This window comes from Prorops nasuta, unplaced genomic scaffold (assembly GCF_024137725.1).
Source record: "Prorops nasuta isolate Cenicafe-Biocafe unplaced genomic scaffold, Cenicafe_Pnas_1.2 PNAS00010, whole genome shotgun sequence".
NCBI lineage: Eukaryota > Metazoa > Arthropoda > Insecta > Hymenoptera > Bethylidae > Prorops > Prorops nasuta.
Window position 1 is genome coordinate 4,538,675 of NW_027116807.1, and position 18,834 is coordinate 4,557,508.

General features: G+C 39.0%; 2 protein-coding genes across 6 annotated transcripts in view; one reads left to right on the forward strand and one right to left on the reverse strand.

The window, feature by feature from the left end:
- Nucleotides 1–18,834, forward strand: part of LOC136776694 (lachesin-like) — a 69,525-nt gene that overhangs the window by 45,491 nt on the left and 5,200 nt on the right. The window contains exons 3-6 of the mRNA XM_066732444.1: nucleotides 12,892–13,099; nucleotides 14,550–14,708; nucleotides 16,177–16,305; nucleotides 16,397–16,534. Of these exons, the coding sequence (XP_066588541.1) occupies nucleotides 12,892–13,099; nucleotides 14,550–14,708; nucleotides 16,177–16,305; nucleotides 16,397–16,534 (634 nt within the window). The remainder of the gene's footprint in view (nucleotides 1–12,891; nucleotides 13,100–14,549; nucleotides 14,709–16,176; nucleotides 16,306–16,396; nucleotides 16,535–18,834) is intronic.
- Nucleotides 633–13,372, reverse strand: LOC136776693 (sodium-coupled monocarboxylate transporter 2-like). Of its 5 annotated transcripts, XM_066732441.1 has the most exons (14): nucleotides 13,198–13,372; nucleotides 12,835–13,112; nucleotides 11,685–11,879; nucleotides 11,451–11,610; nucleotides 11,266–11,383; nucleotides 9,704–9,771; nucleotides 8,992–9,146; nucleotides 6,494–6,634; nucleotides 3,817–3,925; nucleotides 3,228–3,337; nucleotides 2,843–3,023; nucleotides 2,349–2,435; nucleotides 2,107–2,261; nucleotides 696–2,031 (listed from the first exon to the last, which is right to left on the reverse strand). In XM_066732441.1, exons 3-14 carry the CDS (start codon nucleotides 11,876–11,878, stop codon nucleotides 1,746–1,748), a joined length of 1,764 nt encoding a protein of 587 aa, XP_066588538.1. In that variant the 5' UTR covers nucleotide 11,879; nucleotides 12,835–13,112; nucleotides 13,198–13,372; the 3' UTR covers nucleotides 696–1,745. The 5 variants fall into 5 exon arrangements, with proteins under 5 accessions (XP_066588540.1, XP_066588539.1, XP_066588538.1 ...); XM_066732442.1 differs by lacking the exons at nucleotides 12,835–13,112; nucleotides 13,198–13,372 and adding an exon at nucleotides 12,546–12,757 and having other exon boundaries at nucleotides 695–2,031; XM_066732439.1 differs by lacking the exons at nucleotides 12,835–13,112; nucleotides 13,198–13,372 and adding an exon at nucleotides 12,475–12,757.

The following is an 18,834-nucleotide window of genomic DNA, read 5'->3' on the forward strand; positions in this document are numbered from 1 at the left end:
TTGGAACAGCTATCATCCACGATAAAGTATGAAATAATTTAACTTGGCAACATTTCAATCATTTTCGAAATATCGGACGTGTCGAGAGCTATGAAAAAATATATATTATAACACTGTAGACGCAGAGTACGTGAAAAAATAATCGCATCTATAACATGTCGCGATAAAGCAATACCCATTTACTTATAAACAAAAAAAAAACGAAGTTTTCTGACTTTAACTGTTTATGTAAAACTGCACGTTAACATTAGCAACTGACTCAATTTTGTGTAAAACTTGTATAACTTAGGTGCTTTGGAGTCTAAAAAGTAATTTATGCGCATCGTAAATGTTAAAGTTGATTAGAAACGTGAAAAAATGTAAAAGAAAAGAGATATAGGCGAGGCGTACGGTCCCACCTTCCCTGAAAGCGTTAATAACCCCACAAGTATATATGTACGAAAGTCGAAAAATGATTACAACAAGAGTTAAACAGTGAATTCACTTTGTCAAATATTTATAGAGCTTATCAAGGGTAGAAGAAGCTTTTAATAGTTAACAAGATTCGTGATAATATTAAAGTCCATTAACGTTTCATTCCTAGTAAGCTTTGAGTGTACTAAATGTTTTCCTATCGTGAAAGGACGTTTTAATTAACCGGACTGACGGTTCTTTCATAATATATATATATATATATATATATATATATATATATACAGTATTCCTTTAAGCCTGAATTACATTTTTGATATTTCGTAATTGCGCGAAAAGTTGAATCAACGTTAAATGCTAACTACTGTACGATTAAATCGGATTGCAGCTAAAAGTGTTCTCAACCACAGTATAGCGGATAGTCTACGAATGCTTTTATAATCTTTTCAGATCCGTGTAGAGATTAACCGAAAGTATATTTATTTTCACGTAGAAGGGTTCCTCGAACTAGAAGCTGCCTGAGTTTATATACGATAGAGATCGAACATTGGACGGTCCGTGGATGAGACCCGAGGGTTGCTGCACAATCAATGAAGCATCAGGCCAGAAAATTACCATCTGCGAAACAAACCTGAATCCAAAGTGCTTATATATATATATTCACCTATTTTGGAAGGACAAGTTCTACACGAGGGAATAAGATAGGAAACACAGTTACCCCATCAGTAATATAAACTAAATGTGTGTATATATATATTACACTCTCTACAATATTTATCATGACAAATTTCGAGCACCAAAAATTGAAGCCAGGCACTCTGAAGAGACATGTGTATATATACGTTTAAAAGGACGGTAGCGAAGTACACTTGTACACTCAATGCATCGAGGTGTTTGGAAGCGAAACAAGAGCCCGGAGAGAACTAGAAATCTTTGCACTGCGAATGGGTAATTTCGAGGAAGAAATTCGTCTCTCGCGAGCTATCTATCATTATCAACCGAGATTACGTGCAGCACACGCGTATATTTGCTCATCAGACTCGCATTCATCTTCATTCATTTCACTTCTCCGCGTCATCTTCTTGAGATGCATAGCTACGCACTTAATTATAATGTTACATTCGTGTGTCAATAATCGCGAACGAGGTGTAGCAGCGATATAACGAATTTCACGCCGGAGCAGCTACTCCACATAAATCTTGCCACCTTACACCGAGAAATGATTTAGTTCCACAAGGATCTATTGTGTATTTTTCTCTCGGCAAGGAGAAAACTTGACGAAGATATTCGTCGATCCAAAGGAAAAGCTCACTGCACGACACTTTTTAGCGGAGCTATGCACCGTCGAGTAAAACACGACCGTTCCCACGGAACGATCCAGTCGTAGTCTCATCGGTCTTGAGTAATTTCACGTCGGAGTCCCTGTTTTTCGAGACAGTTGGTAGCAAAAACCGAAAGGGTGGCGCGATGAGATTGGCATTCAGCAGATTCTCGCCTTTTGTTCTGGTCAGGAGGCTCGTAATGGTACCAACTGCAAGTACGATTAAACATCCTAGTAATGTGTAGTAAACGAAAGAGATCTTGAAGAGGACGAAGGTATTGGATTGGTCCGTGGTGTGCCTGTAACGAGGAAGATCGATTATAATCATATGCACTATATACTACTACTATGATGATTTTATCCAGCTTGCGTACCATTGGCTGGTAAAATTTGCATTATCAAGGGTGAAATTCGTGCAGCCTGAGACATCCGGTTGAAACGGAGGCATCTTGTTGAATTTCGATATTTGCGTGCCACCGACGATCACGGACATGGTCAATAGACTTATCGACACTCCCGCGATTGCTCCCTGCGTATTCGAGGAGAAAAAAGAAAATAATTCATATAGGACGTGCTTTATGGAGAACGTAGCTCCTCGAGAATGTAATTATTATACTTTTGAGTTTGCGCAAGGCACCGTCATTCCTAGAGTGTATAATCCAAGCAAAGTACCCGAAGTGATGCCGTTCACGCTTAATGCTAGCTGAAAAGACGGCTACTTTAAGTAGTTACTTAAATGGAAGTTACATATAAACCGCTGAGTATTCAAGTGACTCAAAGCCGCACAGAAAGAGTCCTGGAAAGCTCTAACGCGACTTACGTTCTTTTCTCAGCCCGTTAAAACCGTCCGTGCTGCTTGAATTCTCACCGATTTGTATAATTTCATTTTCATTTTTATTCGCATTATTCCTCTTCAAATATTGACCCGAGCCTTTGACGAGGAGCGAATAAATCATTTTTAAACAAGAACGAGTTAAAAAGGGAAAATACTCTCGAGAGTAAGAAGGATTTGCCTCTCTACAATTTCCACCACCAAACTACGCTACGTGGGGATTTCCCACTGAGGGGTAGATTCGATTGTGTTTAGTGTTTTATCGAATAAGGACGAACCTCGATTAATTCGCCGAGTTTGTCAACTACGAAAATCAAGAGCAAACAGAGTATTCCAATAGCGATTATTTGTAATTTAATATAAACGGTTGGACCAAATCTAGCTGGTTTGTTGAACATCCTCATTATGAATTCTTCGTAAATGATGCCGGACAGGGCATTCATCGCAGCCGACAATGAGCTGAAAAAAGAAAAAAAAATGGAAAAGCCAGTTGAAAAAAACTGCTCAACGTAAAAATTACTCCAATATCTCATTGGGATTAGGATAATAATATTTTCGACCATGAATATATATATGTGCGTGTGAATGTTTTTGGGATCTCTTCATGGTTCGTTCTTCCACTTCCCAGGGTATATCTGTTTGCTTCCTAGTGGTTGAGCTTACCTGAGCGCACTGCTGAAGATAGCAGCGACAAAGAGTCCAGGTAAGCCAGGAATATGCCCGACCGTGTCCATAATGAAGTAAGGCATTAATTGGTTTGGTTTCTCAATTGCCTGTAATTAATTAAAACAAGAGCTAAATCGCATATATACATTCATAAAATATCAATCGTCGAATTGTAATCGACCAACGCTTAGCCTAACTATTCGGCTAATTATATCAAACACACACACAGGTGCTTGTGCCCTCTATGAATCAACGCTTCGAGTCTCTTAAGTTTAGAATAGTTTAATAGTTCACAGAGTGTCAAAGTCCCTCTGGTGTTATACGTATATTATCTGACAAACAGTTGACGCACGCGATACTCTGTTCTGAATTGTTAAATACTACAGTTATGCTATATATACATATAAATGCCTCGCATTAACACGCTTTACAGAATTACTAATCACTTTGACGTAGTTAGTTCAAAAGATTCCCGCGTATATGTTACAGGAATTAAAGCGTTGGTATTAGTTTAGCGACAATATAGATTTGCCTGTATGTACGAGTATCACCAAGCAGATTTATTACTCCATTGGAAAGAACTTACCCCTGTGAGAATAGGATCGCAATCTCCATAAAGGGAATAAATGATTAGGCCTGTGTAGCAGCTCATACTGTTGACAAATATAATGCCGAGAGTGTATAGCAACATGGCCCTGAAATCGGAAGCGGATTAAAACTTTGCATGGTCCTTTATTGGAGTGGAACGGCATTGTCGTCGTTATGATTAGCATTAATGGCCTGGAAGGTCTCACTTCCGGTCACCGTTAGTCTTACGAGAGATTAGTTTTGCAGCTGTTATATAGAAGCTCAAACTGCAACGCCGCCATTTATACGTTCGGACCACCATGCACCTCGCTACTACGACCACCACCACCACCACTACTACTCCCTTCTATTATTCCAGCACCGATATCACAGGTATTATACGTTATTCTCGACCCTATAACACACCTTGACAATCTCCAGCACTCTATTACCGAACTTTACGTAGAAAAGTTGAGAATTTAGGAGAAAGCAGCAGGTATTTCGTATTGTCTTGAAACTGCTCCGATAGACCTTTCACTATTTCATGTCAATTTTATTAACTCGAAACAAACATTTTCAAGCTTACCAATACATCGTTGAGACTGTAACAATATGCTTTTTCTCTGTACTGTTTACTGGATTTTAATGATACATACCTAACCAGAGGGTCGTGTAATAAACCTTACAGTTTCGTGTAAACATTTGTCTATTGTTTTAATATGTAGTTAAACTTCGACGTGGTGTGTAAAGTTTTAGTTGAAAAAAAAAGGAGTTTTTGCGTATAACACTGACTGTGTATTCGGTTAGTTTTATCTGATTGGACTAAGGTGGTTGTGATAACGTACATAATTTTGGATAATCCTTGCTGTAATTAATAAGCTTGTGATTAATCGCTGAAAACGTAATGCAGAGTATTTTTCTACAGATTTACGGGATTTTAATAATATATACCACATACGATCCGAAGGATAGGAGGGGGTGATGTAACAAAACTAGTTATAAAAAAGACTCAATATTATTGATATATAAAGTTTTGGTAAAGAAGAGTGAGATTGCGCATGTATGTAAGAGACTGGTTGAATTCAATTAGGGCTATCCGATTAGACCAAGGTGGTTGAGATAGCGTATAATGCTGGATAACCCGTGGTGTCTTACGGGAAGAGATGAGTTTTACAGCGGGAAGCTCGAATTGGTGGAGAGTAGATTCGTTTGGCGCGTCTTACGATAGTGGTCTGCTCTCTCTATGGCGTTACCATTTCACTGCCAGCATTCCCTGTAACGGCTGAACACTCGTAACACTCCATTATGCGAGTTAGCTTTACGCTCGAGAATCCTAGGAACGTTGAAAAGCCCGACAAGGTGCGTAACTATATATAGGCAAGACCACCGCGGCAATTTCAACTATTTAGTTGGTCACGTATAACGCGCTTATTTACGAAGGAGAAAGCAGAACCGTAAACAATGCATTAAGCGTTACAAACTTGCCTCTACCCCCCCTCCCCTATCCTCTCTCTCTCTCTCTCTCTCTCTCTCTCTCTCTTCTCAGTGTCCCTCTCTTTAAAAAGAAAGCCTTTTGTTTTATTTTATTTCTGCTCGTTTCAACCGTCAGGATTATAAACGACCGCCACTCGATTGTTTAACTTAAATATTAAATTAAACTCGGCAATTCGAGATTCAAACTTTGGATATTAATTAAGGTTCTTTATAGATATTCACGGGTGCGTTTTGAAGTCAACTGCTTCTTTTTATTTTTTAATAAAGTCACTTTGGAGAGAGAGAGAGAGAGAGAGAGAGGGTGTTTATACAAAAGAAGTCTGCGTTATTTTTTGTTTCACGAGCGAATAAAGTCAATTGGACGATTGGCCTTGTAACGGCACGTGGGAGGGGGGGGGGCTCGGTTTGCTCTCGAGTAAGGTCGAACGATTTACATGGAAAAATGGTACGGATCGCCAAATCGATGCATTAAACGAGTTTAACGGGGCAGGAATAATTAGGATTTTGGCGGATCGCCGAGTCCGTGGTGCAGATTTGGAGTAGAAAATGTTGCTCTCGATCAGAAGAGAGAGAGAGAGAGTAGTATGCAGGGGATGTAGAGAGTTGGGGCTGTATAATAGTCTATATAGCGACGCGTTGATATGCTTCCTGTCTGGACATTACACGTATTGCCACGTACGCTTATGTATATATGCGCGGGTATGCCATATACGCGTGCATCTGAACGGGAAGCCTGCTAAATACTAAGTAACATGCTTGTCGCTCGTTGCGAGCTTACATGCTCGACTCCCCCTCGTCAATTTCACCGCTCTCAGTTACGTGCTTTTATCGAATTTCTTCGTCCACCTCGTGAAAGCTCTCCGTATACGGTCCCTTTCATCAATCCTCCGCTCGAGTAGTAATCAACTTCTCATCAGCTTTAAAACTCCTCGTAAATCTCTACTCGAAAAAAACTAAATAAATAAATAAGATCCTTCGTTATTTTATGGGTCTTGATTTCAAGCGATAGGCAACGTTGGGCGGAAAACTCGTTAAGGCCATTTTAATGTTACAGATAAGTTATTTTATGTAATACCGCGCGCTCGTCAAGTTTTCTATAACAAAACAGCGCGTGGTTGTTTTTCTCGGAGAAAGATAGCAAGTAAATAAATAAAGTATAGAGTAACAAGCTTTAAGTACATCGCGACGTCGAGTGTACTTACTTTTTTGTTTTCTTAAGGGAAGACACAGCCAGGAATCGTTGCACCATTAGTGGATTAGTTGCACTGTTAGCCATCCAAAGTCCGATACTTCCCAGGGTCATCGTCCAGAAAGTGCGTGCCTCCAGTGGACTTGGATTCATTCTGCGAATAACGATGAGCCCAATTATTTAATCGATACACGCTAAACACCTTGTATAAATACAGCTCTCCCTCTATCAATGGAATTATTTCATTGGAGTAAAAGTGGATAAAAAGGATTTTCAAGCGGACTGTACAAACGATTGGGCAAAGCCAGTTTTACCGCGAAACACCGTGTAACGTTCGGTGTGTCAGGAGAGATTCGAGAGACACTGTTAGTCGTCCGGACGAACAAAAAGGTAAATGCAAAAATTGCACCAAATCCCTTCGATCAAACGAGTGGTAATTATTAACAGTTTTCAAAACACTTTTTCAACGTTACAGCGCAGAATTGTTAAATTTGCAGATATCGCACTCTGATGAATACAATTTTTCCAGCATTGTAAATATTGCAGTGCGGAATCAGTCAATTTAATAGTTCTACACTGCAATGTGTTATAAAAATTGCCTTAAAAACTAATAAAGTAATTGCCATCCCGCTATTCAAGGGATTACACACACACAGGTGCAGTGCTATTTATTCAATTTTTCCATCCAAAGTCCCATACCTTCCAAAATTATTATCCAGAGAGCACCTGTCTCAAATTTACTTGGATTCGAACTGCGAATAACGATAATTGCAATTTTTTAATCGAGACACTCCAAAAGTTATATATATATATATATATATATATATAGAGAGCTTTCACGATCAGTGGAATTATTTCGTTGGAGTAAGTAGATAAAGGATGTTGAAGCAGACGATAGAAACGATTTGGCAAGGCCAGTTTTACCACGAAAGCGTGTAACGTTCGGCCTGTCGCGAGAATCGCGCGAATTCGTGTTGGGGCAGGGACGTACGTCAAGTGCTTCCAAGTAAAATGTTACGTTATTATTTTCTTGGTGCCCTGCCAGCCCTGAGAATCCCGCGGAAGTAACGAAAATTTACTCTCGAGAGTCGCGTTCGCGAGCCAACGTTAATTCCTCTTTATTATCGGCAGCTCGATTAAACCAGTACCTCTGCTATTCACTGAATAGCAGCTTCAATAAAGCATTTTACTTTTCCCAACCAACGACAATACCGAGTAGCAATCGAGCGTTTCAGCACGTACTTCTCATCGACGAATTTATTGCTGTAATTTCAATAATTTCTTCTCTATTTATCCAGGGTGCCTGATTATCTATTGTCCCCGGAAAACTACCGTGTTTAAATACTAAAATTAACCATTTTACACACTTTTTTAATATTAATTAACATTTACCGAGTTGCGAAACAATATGCTTAAACCAAGAGTGTCCACATGATTGTTGCACAATTCGGTATATGTATTAATAACGTTAAAAAAATTGTAAAGAGTTTTTGTATAGATATGATAATAATGGTAAAAACGGCCAATATCTTTGTTTTCATACTACTAATATTTTTCAAGTTACATAAATATCTGTCAGAGTCTGGATTTGCTAAGCCGAAAGCCTATACATTGGTTATTATGTAGCTCGGTAAATATCGTTGATTCAAATAAAAAATAAATTGAAATTTTTATCGCCCATTATCATCTCGATGAAAAAGTTATTCTACGCTATATACTCTCAATGTTATTCATATTTAACAAGTTACAGAATTGTTTTTGCAGGCTATCGATTTCCAACAAAGTTACAAGTAAAACAATTTTTGTATAATTTAAAACATATTAGCTGTATGAAAAAAAAGCCATTAGTCTTCTTTGTCATCATTATCATGTGTAGAAAAAACTCTTAGATAGCATTATACGGTGTGTGGAGTGACGTTCCCTGTACGGGGCGGTTGGTAAAAGAAACACGACGGGACTGACAGTCGAAACGTGTTCCACTCGCAATCTACCACACGCCAAGCGTGTCACTCCACATACCGTGCATTTGCACTTTCCTACATTTTTTCCCAATATTATTAATATTTATCAAACTACACAGCAAATTATGCAGACTCTTGACCCAAATGTACAAATATGTAAGTGGGAAAATATTGACCATATTAAAAATCGTTTCTTCTCAAAATTTGCCCTTTTGTCTAGAGTCCCTGTTGAAAAACCTTAAATCCCGACGCCCTGTATAGAGAAACGTTTATACCGTCGTTCATATACTTCGCAAGAAGAAAAACAGCTGTAGAATTAAAATTTTTCATTGTTCGCTCTTCCGCGTAGCTGAAGAAGCTTTTCGGTATTATTCTCGGAGCAGGACAGCTTCGGAGATAAAAATGTTTTCACGTAAACAGTTTATTTTCGAGGAGACGTCGTATAAGAACGAACGCCTTTTAATTAGACGAGACTGGATACTTGCATGGGCGCGAAAGTACTATTTTAACTCTCTAGTCGAGGGAGCCTAAGAGACTAAACGTTACATACTCGAATAACCGGAGCCTGTGACCCTCCTTAGCGCGCTCCCAAACGGTAGCGATGCTGCCTGCATTCTTGGTACCCATCGCAACCCAAGTGAGGCACGAGCACACCATAATGAAGGCTTGCAAGCCATCGGTCCAAACGATCCCCTTTAAGCCTCCCTGTCAAATAAGCACAACCGTTATCACTTTACAAACCCAATTTTCCATCTCGATTTTCCACCAAGCAACTTTTCTCATCAACCTACTTATAAACAAATCTTTCGCAATTTACACTGGGAAGCCAACTCTATTGAAATTAACTCTTTATTTTTCTAATTGGTTGATCGCTTTAAAAAATCTGCACATATCTCCCCTTAAATCTGGCTGTTAAATGAGCAGAACCCTTATCACTTTAGAGGTCCACTTTTTCATCCGAATTTTCCACCAAACAACTCTTCTCAGCCTGACTCGTTATACAATATTCTTGGAAAATCTACACTGAGAGTGAGATCCAATTGAAATTTTCATCATCTCTTTATTCAACTCGTCAAAGTCTGTACACAGATTTATTAATACCCTATTTATTCGAGTGTTTTCATATTTGTAACATTATTCGAAATTCTACCCTCGGTCTGTGCAACAACGGATCTGGACTACTGCTGACCAAAAATCTACATGTAATTCAATTTTACACAAAAGGTGTATGCTTCCGAGCAATGTATATAGAAAATACTCACCAGCATCGTGTAAAACGTGCACACGATACACACACTTGTGCTAATGATATGTAGATTGATCCCGGATACTGCAACACGCAAAACGGAAGTGTTCAGCTGTGTAAACACGAAGGGCTGCTGATGCGTGGCTAAACTATGTATTAGGAGTTGGACGAATGATAATGGCGTTGTTCGATCTATGATCTGCAAAATTCGAGCATAAGCAAAGCTAACTGATACATGATAAAATATTCAATTAGCGTTAATATACTCATCCATGAAAAATGCAAACTGCACCGATCTCTATTTTTATCGATCGCCCTCTATATCTATACATATATAGATAAACTCTTTAAGCCTCGGGCATTCTGTTGTGATAGAAAATTCGAAGCGAACAAAAATTTTGGCTGAAAACACGTCGTCCGTCGCTCGGCCAGTATATGTTTTGGCTTTTACGGAAACAGCAGAAAAGAGCTTTGAGAACGTATTACTGTATACCGTAGGCCGAGCATTTCCTATTTCCATGGAAATGAATATATAATAAAAGCTTGCATAGCAGATACATCGAGTCTTCATCAACGATTAAAATCCTAAAAATCTTCAATACATTGCTCTCCCCCGTGTAATATCTTCATGGAAAATTTAATTGTTGATTTTTTGAGTAGAAAAGAGAAGAGGGGATAAAAGGAATGTTCGGCGATGATCCCGAATGAGGAAAGTCGAGGCACAGAGCAGTTTAGCATGATGATTGAGAAGGGGAGGGGGGATAGGTGGTGCGCGGAGAGACGGAGAGGCAGGTGGGACTGTGGTGGGAGAAGGTGCGTAGTATGTGTGTGTGCAAGTACATTATACATATATATATATATATATATAAGCGTGTGCAGAGCTCGCTGCTGCATGCTTCGCGAATGGCTTCCGCATTACAGCGAACGGCTCGTCGCTAACGTCGCACAGTCCAAACAATGACGTATTTTCGCGAAGCTGCCCGTTCAGCGTTTGCTGAATAATATTCCTAGATAGCATCGTATAATACCTTTGTACAGTTTATTATCCTTTCACGTCACGTATGCTGGAAACCCTTCTCCTTCCCCGTATAGCGTAACGCAACGCGGAAAGCAACCGCCTTACAAAATCTGCGAATGGTAACACACTCGCTTGATTATGACCAAAAAGCCCGGAGCGTAAAAGTTGTAATGATAAACTGAACGCGAGCGTATACCTCTCTTCTCAATTAAGGAGAATTGATATTACTCGAACGTCCCTCGTACGTTCTCGCCCCACGTACGCCAACAAAGTGTTACCGCGAACGCGCGCGATAATAATTCTCGAAATGTTCTCTCTCGTGTTACGTTCAATGAAATTTGAGACGCGAAAAAACGTAACGAGCTGTGTATTCTGGCAATTTAGGTAATTAGTAGTTTGGTTTCGTTTTCGATTCTAATGGAATAAAGTGGAAAATTAGGGGAAAAAGGAAGGTTCGTTAAGCAAAGGCACGTAAATCAGGGTATTAGCATTAAGCAGAAGTAGACTTGGTAATTTTGTTACAAAATTCCTGTGATATATTGGTTTGCTCCGCGAGATACCTTGACTAAACGCTAACGCCGGTCCATAAATCAGGATGGGAAGAAACAACAGTGTGTTTATCGTGTATAATATCGTACCAATTAGCCGAACCCGATTCGTGAATCTCAACTGCAAGTACTGTAACAATGCAGACGTTAGAGTTAAACTTCCGAATGATCGAGATTCTCAGCTCGGGAGATTTTACCTGCTGTAAATTTGTGATTTCCAGTGACCTATATACGGGGATGAAGATTTTTATTGTTAAAAAACCTACTATTACCATGGATGGGCATAGCAACCAGTACAAGGTTCCATAGAGGTAAACCTCGGTGGGCACCCCGATCAAGGTTATCGCTGAGACATGACTGAAACAAAATCATCGGCACCAATGACCTTCGTACCGCATCTTTCACACCTTGGATGACTGTCACTTACTTACCTCGTAACCAGAGAGATCGCAATGAGCAGGAAAGAGATTTTCCTCCCACCCAGCACGTATTCCTCGATCGTCTTCTGCTTTTTACCAAAACACACTACGATCACGCTAATCAGGGTGTTCATCATAAGCGTTAAGCCAAACACAGCGTAATTCATCCAGCCAAAACCCTGAAGCTCTCGAGAATCGGGCGCCATCCTGAAAAAGCAACAGAAAAATACCCACAACGAGCGTTTTATTTTTATCAGCGTTGCCTCGGTTGAAAGACCCAGTAATAAGAGTGGTATATTTTTCTTCGACGATAAAGTACAGGCACGAGGAAAAATATTGGTGTTTTCCTGATTAATAAATACACGATAATAGGCGAGAAGCAATTTTCTTTACAGCCCGTGCAGGGTTGTTCTAAAGGAGAATACGTATAAAAAACTATATATAGCGACGCGAGTTGTGTGTAATCATTTATATACGTATTTAGGTGTATACACCTGCTTTCAATTAGGGGTGGAACTTGAGGGAAATTATTGATCAATGGATATTGGGAAGTATCGAATGAAACTGGATCATCGGATTTAACGCTAATCGCGTGATTAATTGTATTTCCAGCTCCAAAGCAGCATTTATCGCGAACCGAGAAACACAATGAAGCTGCGAATGTGGTGGTGAGGTGAGGGAGGGAAGGGGGGGGGGGGGGAGGGAGGGCCGATCGAACGGCAACAATGTGGAATTAGAGAGAATTTTTAAGTGCAGGTGGATAGGCGTGCTATATATATGTATATTGAATAGAGGGACAGACTGATTTCCCTGGACAATGCCGCGAACAGCTGCGTCACTCAAGCGGAATACTTTGTTTGCCAGTCGACCGACCAGTTATAGCAATCGAGTCAAACATCCAGTGTTCCAATAATTAGCCCAAAGACAGATCCCAACGTTCGACCTCCGTGACACAAGTTTTTCAACATTTCCACATTTTTCAATTAATAAAAAACCATTGAGCAGTTTATCCCTTTTAAGACACCTCGGTTCTAACGCGAGACACGCGAAAGCTTCGTTCGAGCAAAGTGATGAAAATATAAATGAAAAATAATCGATACGTACACCTCTCGACTTTTAATTTATCTCTTATCACTATATTTATAAGAGTTATTATACTTACGTCAGAAGGAAATTATCGTCGATTATGCGAAATAATGGATTTCTCGTTTGTTCGTAGGTTGCATGGCTCCGTGTGGATACACAAACAATTCTGACGATAGCAAATCATGTGATAACGAAGAACCATAGAATTGCCGTAACCCACAGCGAGCATAAAACTTGGTACTTGCACATAAGGGATGTCAAGGAGTCTGACAGAGGGGATTACATGTGCCAAATAAATACCGATCCCATGAAAAGTCAGATTGGCTATTTGGAGGTCGTAGGTAAGTATTCTAGCTGAAACGTACACTTTAATGTAGACGACTTTTTATGTATATATATATTGGATTTTTATTAATCTCTCACGAAAACGTTTACATACCTGAAAGGTCCTCTTGAGACGATAATCTAGCAAGAATCACGAGTGTTTACAGAAAGCTCGTTGTTACTACGTAGCTGAAAAGAAACGTCCACTGCATAACTGAGTACTCTATATACAGCGCTGCATTTCACGGATTAATATAAAAGCTACTTAATATTCGTACAATGCGGGTAACACGCGACGTCATTAGTGTGACAATATGACGCTTGCATCAAATCAAGAAGCCTCAAAAGCTTATCGCGACAAAAGCAATTAACAGCAATTACTTGGCTTCTCATTGTCTTTATCGACAATTACACTCAACAATAATTATAATTTACTTACAATTATATGCAATGACACTGAAATTAGGCACTATGCTCAACCACACCTTTGAGAAAAACAAGTGTGCAAGTAAATTGAATGAAAAAAATGTTTTGGCAATTATAAATCAGTGCAAATAATTTCGTTACTGTAATTAACATTTAAACAAATCATCAAGAAAATGTAGCTGAAAATGACCTAAAGGAGATAAACAAATAACTACTCGTGTAAAGAAATCTTTAACTTACCAGTGAATTTTTCTAATTTTCTTCGACTAGACAGAAAAGGCATTAAGGTGGATTTTCTCTTTCATGAAACTAGTACTATTTTCTTCATTATTTGATTGGCTTCAAAGCTATGTAATTGAAAAAATGAGAAATTCGCTAGTATGTTAAATTGCTGTATAAGAGTAGTTACTTGATTTTCTCGTTTAAGTCATTTTCGGCTAAATCTCTATACTTTTTATTGAATATTTGGCCAAATAAATGTTAATTATATCAATGACAGTAGTTTGCATTGGTTTATAATTGCCAAAACATTTTATTCATTCAATTTACTTCAAGCTCCAATTTTCCACCAACTTCGCGAAGAGATATATATTAGCTAATATTAATTAAAAAGATGAATAAATTAAACAATTAAATATTTGATTGAAATTACTGAATATTGATTAGATTAATCACAATTAATTTGAATTGAGAAAATCTAAGATTAGTTTAAAAGCATAACGATCGTTTCAAGAAGATGAAGGATAAATTCAGACTTTTATTATTAAGAAAACATTTTCTTAATAATATCTTATATTCATTTCCTCCGTGCTATGATGTAAACTCTTATGGCTAACTTCAGAGTCATTTATGTGCAGCGTTACCATGAAGTATATCGTGTTTAAACGAATGGCCCGTGCCTCGTAATTACACGCGTGAATACATCCTTGAGGATAATAGTGGAAATAGGCATCTTTCAGCACAGTGCCTCGTTATCCAATTTATTTATCGATGGAATCATTTTTCTTTTTTTTTTTTTTAACATTACAATTTTATTTCCAGTACCGCCCGATATCGATGATTTCCTCACCAGTACGGATATGGTTGTCAGGGAGAACAGCAACGTTTCTTTACGATGTGCAGCCAATGGCTCTCCAGCTCCCAACATCACTTGGAAGAGGGAGGATGGCAAATTGATCGCTCTTAACAATGATCAAGGGGGTAATGAAATTCTTTATTCATGCTTCACTTATTTGTGTCTACCTTCGAAAACATAATGGCAATTTATTTTCTTACTGCAAAGATCCTATCCTTTTTATCCTTCATTATATATATATATATATATATATATATTTCTGACCTCTTCCTCTGAAGGAAGTTTGATATTTCATTTAGACGCGCGCGAAACTTTTTACTATCAATTTTATCAATCGATTTTTTGCAGCGAAGCAACAATAACAATTGCTTTATATTTCATCGATAAATTTTTTATTGCATGTGAAATTTATTCGGCTGACCGGAGGTGCACCGACTGAAAATTAGCTTCATACTAATTAAATTGGTACAGAAAGCCTCTGCGAATGCACCGATGGCGAGATAATACATAAATTATAGATGAAACACCGGTGAGCAAAACGCTTTCTCCGTGCAAAAGCTTTTCTATAAAGAAGGAGCTCTATGCGTACTAAATATGATTCGAAATGAAACCGTTGAAGCAATTTATTTATAATAATGACTCTATGCATTTAAATTTGATAAAAAATCTCAATTGTCGTAAAACGCGTGTTTTTTTTTCTTCATTCGCTACACAAACTCCGATATCTTTTTTGCATTTTCTGCTCGGCGAGAAGAAAGTACACGATCTCTCTCCTTTTTTATCGAATCTCTCAGACACTTGCTATCTGGGTTTCTATTCAGGAAAAATGTACCGTTGCGACCAGGCCTGCATTTACTTTTGCCTCTCGCCTCTTCTCTCTGAATTTTCTTCCTCTCCAACTACTTTACATATTCGCGATTATGCTTAACATGGGGAAAGAAATATTACTCTTGTATCTATGATTAAGCATTGTTTTTACCCACTGATATATATCTCTCTATATATATAAATATATATCTTGCGCGAAACTACATTGATGAATGGTCGATGAGCTATATACAGCGAATCTCATTAAGATTCTTAATGGAAGTTTTTATTAGTCGGCTCGACTACCAGTGAACTGGAAAGCGTAGTGGAGAGTACAATGTTAAGGATGCTGCATAGTCGAGTCTCGACTGGAGCACATGCATGGATAGAAGGAGAGTTGGCAAGAACGCCTGAAATATCCAACAAGGGTTTCTTGGGTAATGCAACTAGTTTCTCCGGTACATAGCTGACCCATCCGGATGATCCAGTGTTTCTACAGATTAGAACAGCAGCAAAATCAACCTAGCGATGTTTATAGTGATTAGTATTGGCTCCTACTGCAACTGATGAGAGCTCTTAAACTATATAGTATATACTATGTATATTATATAGTCTGGTCAGCGATATTAATTCTGATTTTGCTGCTGGATCCCTTCTTACCACAGACCTTGCCATTCTCCCACATCTTAGGAGGCTTCAAAGACTCTGCACGATTAATGATATTCTTGTGTGCATCGAACTTGCAGCTTTTTACGTAATATACATTGGATTTATTTCTTTTTTCAGTGGCTAGCATCAGAGGATCAGCCCTGAATATCTCGAAAGTAAACCGTTTGCATATGGGAGCTTATCTTTGCATCGCCTCAAATGGAGTCCCACCTATAGTTAGCAAACGAATCATGCTGATAGTACACTGTAAGTAAAAGTCAAGCCTTGCGATAGTTGTCTCGTAATAATTTTTTTTTTTTTTTTTTTTTTGTAACCTAATATTCTTCGTGATTTACAGTCGCCCCGATGATAGAGATCCAGAATCAACTAGTGGGGGCGCAGGAAGGACAGGAAATTACCTTAGAATGTGATTCGGAAGCCCATCCAAAATCAATTAATTACTGGATGACGGAGAATAATGATATTATAACCAACAGTATGTATCACTGATTAGATTACCACTCTTTACGTGCGTCCTACAGCTACACTGCTCCCGGTGCACTCTCCAAGACTCTTCCGAAACTCTTCGTTGCAAAGTTATGCAAGAGTTTCGTGGCTCGAGTAAAAGGCTAGAAATAGCACATATATAGTATAAGTCGAGCATACAAATGTCCCCAAACACTGCAGTATTAGATCAGGATTCTCTTTTATCGTTGCAGTGCGAGTACAGGGAAGTATTCAAATAAGTATAATACGCAAGAAGAATATCAACGCAGATGTACTATAGTTGGAGAACGTGAGCGATATTCGACACAGTGAACACGAATACTAGAATATTAAAATATGTATGAGCAGAATGGGTGGGTAGCTTCCATATTCGAAATGCTCGTGTTTAATACCTAATAAGACCAGGATCTTGATTCTTTGCCAAAGAGCGTTGATTGCGTTCACCATTAACTCCGCAGCTCCATTTATTAACATATTCAATTTCATTGAACCCTCTGGCACTCGCAGTTCCGCTTTAAAATACCACACACTGATACTCTAAACAAACGAAAGAAATTCAATATGTTTTAGGTAAAATTACTTGATTCACCGGAGGGGAGACTAATTTCGACGCGAGCTTACTGTCGAGTATACCAAAGGAAAGCCAAGGTCAAAGGGTTAACCTTACGAAACCTCGTCCCTGTATTTCACCCAGTTGAACCCTAAAACAGATCGGAATTCGCACGCAATGCGATCGATCACACGTGTCGCCATAATATCCACCCATCCATGATTCGTACAGCACTCGTACTCCAATGATCATCATCCATCATGAGCCATACAGCGGTTACGATAAAAAAGGATCAATGACCCTTTACGTTGGTAGCGCGATTCGATAAGGAAACCAGCGCCATTATTTCTCAAGTTAAAGATACATTAATCCGAATTGACGTTCCGTATATTATCGTCGATCATTCTATTTCGTACCTTATTTCGTCGAGCAAAGAGCACAAAGTTATATAGATAAATTTTTAGCCAATGCAGCTAAAGGAGGAATAGCGAAGAAATTCGGTTGGGCAAAAGCACTAATTTCATTCATTTCCGAATGTTTCCACTGCGATAATATTGAATTTGCAAATGGCGGGATCGAAAGAATCGCTATGACATTTATTAGAGGAGAAGTTGCCTCGAATATCCTGAAGGCTTTTGTTAAAATTGATTAATCATTTGAACGATACGTAAAGTTAATCCATTATACTGCCGATGACACTCGTTCGAGCGTGTTTGTGTGCAGAGTAAGAAATGGGCTAACAATGACTCGCGTCACTAGTATTTATGCAGTTAATTAGGTTAATTCTGGTTTACTTATAGCTAACTGTACATACATATTTAGGAGGGACGCAGACAGTCCTAGCGATTCGGGATGTTGATGAATCCAATTTCATTTCCATAACAGTACACGACTGTAAAAGATTAATGACAACGCTCGTTTGAAGCGTGTGTGCGGTTTTACGCGAGACGTTAACACGCTCGTTCTTTCTGCAACCACCGCGCGCAGCCGGCACCCCCGACCTACGACCCCTGTCGAAATCCGTAATGAGCAAAGCTCCTCGTAATTTATTTATCCAACCGGGTATATGGATCGGTGAGTAATTACGGCAGCGCCAGGCATTTAGAGTGGCAAATAAAGAAAGATGTGGTATTTTTATCGCGATCCATTTCTCCCTCCCCCTCCGCAATGCTCCAGCAATTTATTCTTCGTCACTGCCACTCACTCTTTGTTAATTTTTAATCTCTCACTATTAAGCGTGATGGAGATAGATTCGGCCACGTTTATTCTCCCAATGGCAAAGGCCTGCTGAACGATCCAATTTGTGGCTTTTGTTCGATCCGTAGTGGCCAGGAGGTATGCGAATCGTAAATGGTTTATCCAATGAGATATCTCGGGCCAGGATGATACGCCAGTGTTACTGCATTCCACTTACGACAGCTTTACGATTCTACGTCGGCTTCGCGCTCCATAATGCCAGAGCTGGGCGCCCACGATAGCCGTCCTGCAACGAGAAGATTCTAGCCAGAAGCCATAGAATCCGCGCAATTCTTGTAAAAATAAAAATATACCAGACAGCTTTCCGACTCGTGCACACATTGCGCCAGCCGCTCGTTAAACATTGCACAATTTTTCCTGCGAGCACCAAAATTACAATAGACTCGAATAAAAAAGGTGGAAAGAGTGGCACTCCAAAATATGGCTAATGCATACACATGTGCGTACATATATATATATATATATATATATATAAGTATTAT

Excerpts from the sequence above, each read along its gene's own strand:
- LOC136776693 (XM_066732442.1), bottom strand. The coding sequence starts at position 11,878 with ATGGCGCCCGATTCTCGAGAGCTTCAGGGTTTTGGCTGGATGAATTAC. Across the intron at positions 9,772-11,265 it reads GGCGTTAGCGTTTAGTCAAG|TATCCGGGATCAATCTACAT; the intron begins GTATCTCGCGGA and ends TGCGTGTTGCAG. Across the intron at positions 2,436-2,842 it reads AACTCGGCGAATTAATCGAG|CTAGCATTAAGCGTGAACGG; the intron begins GTTCGTCCTTAT and ends CCGTCTTTTCAG.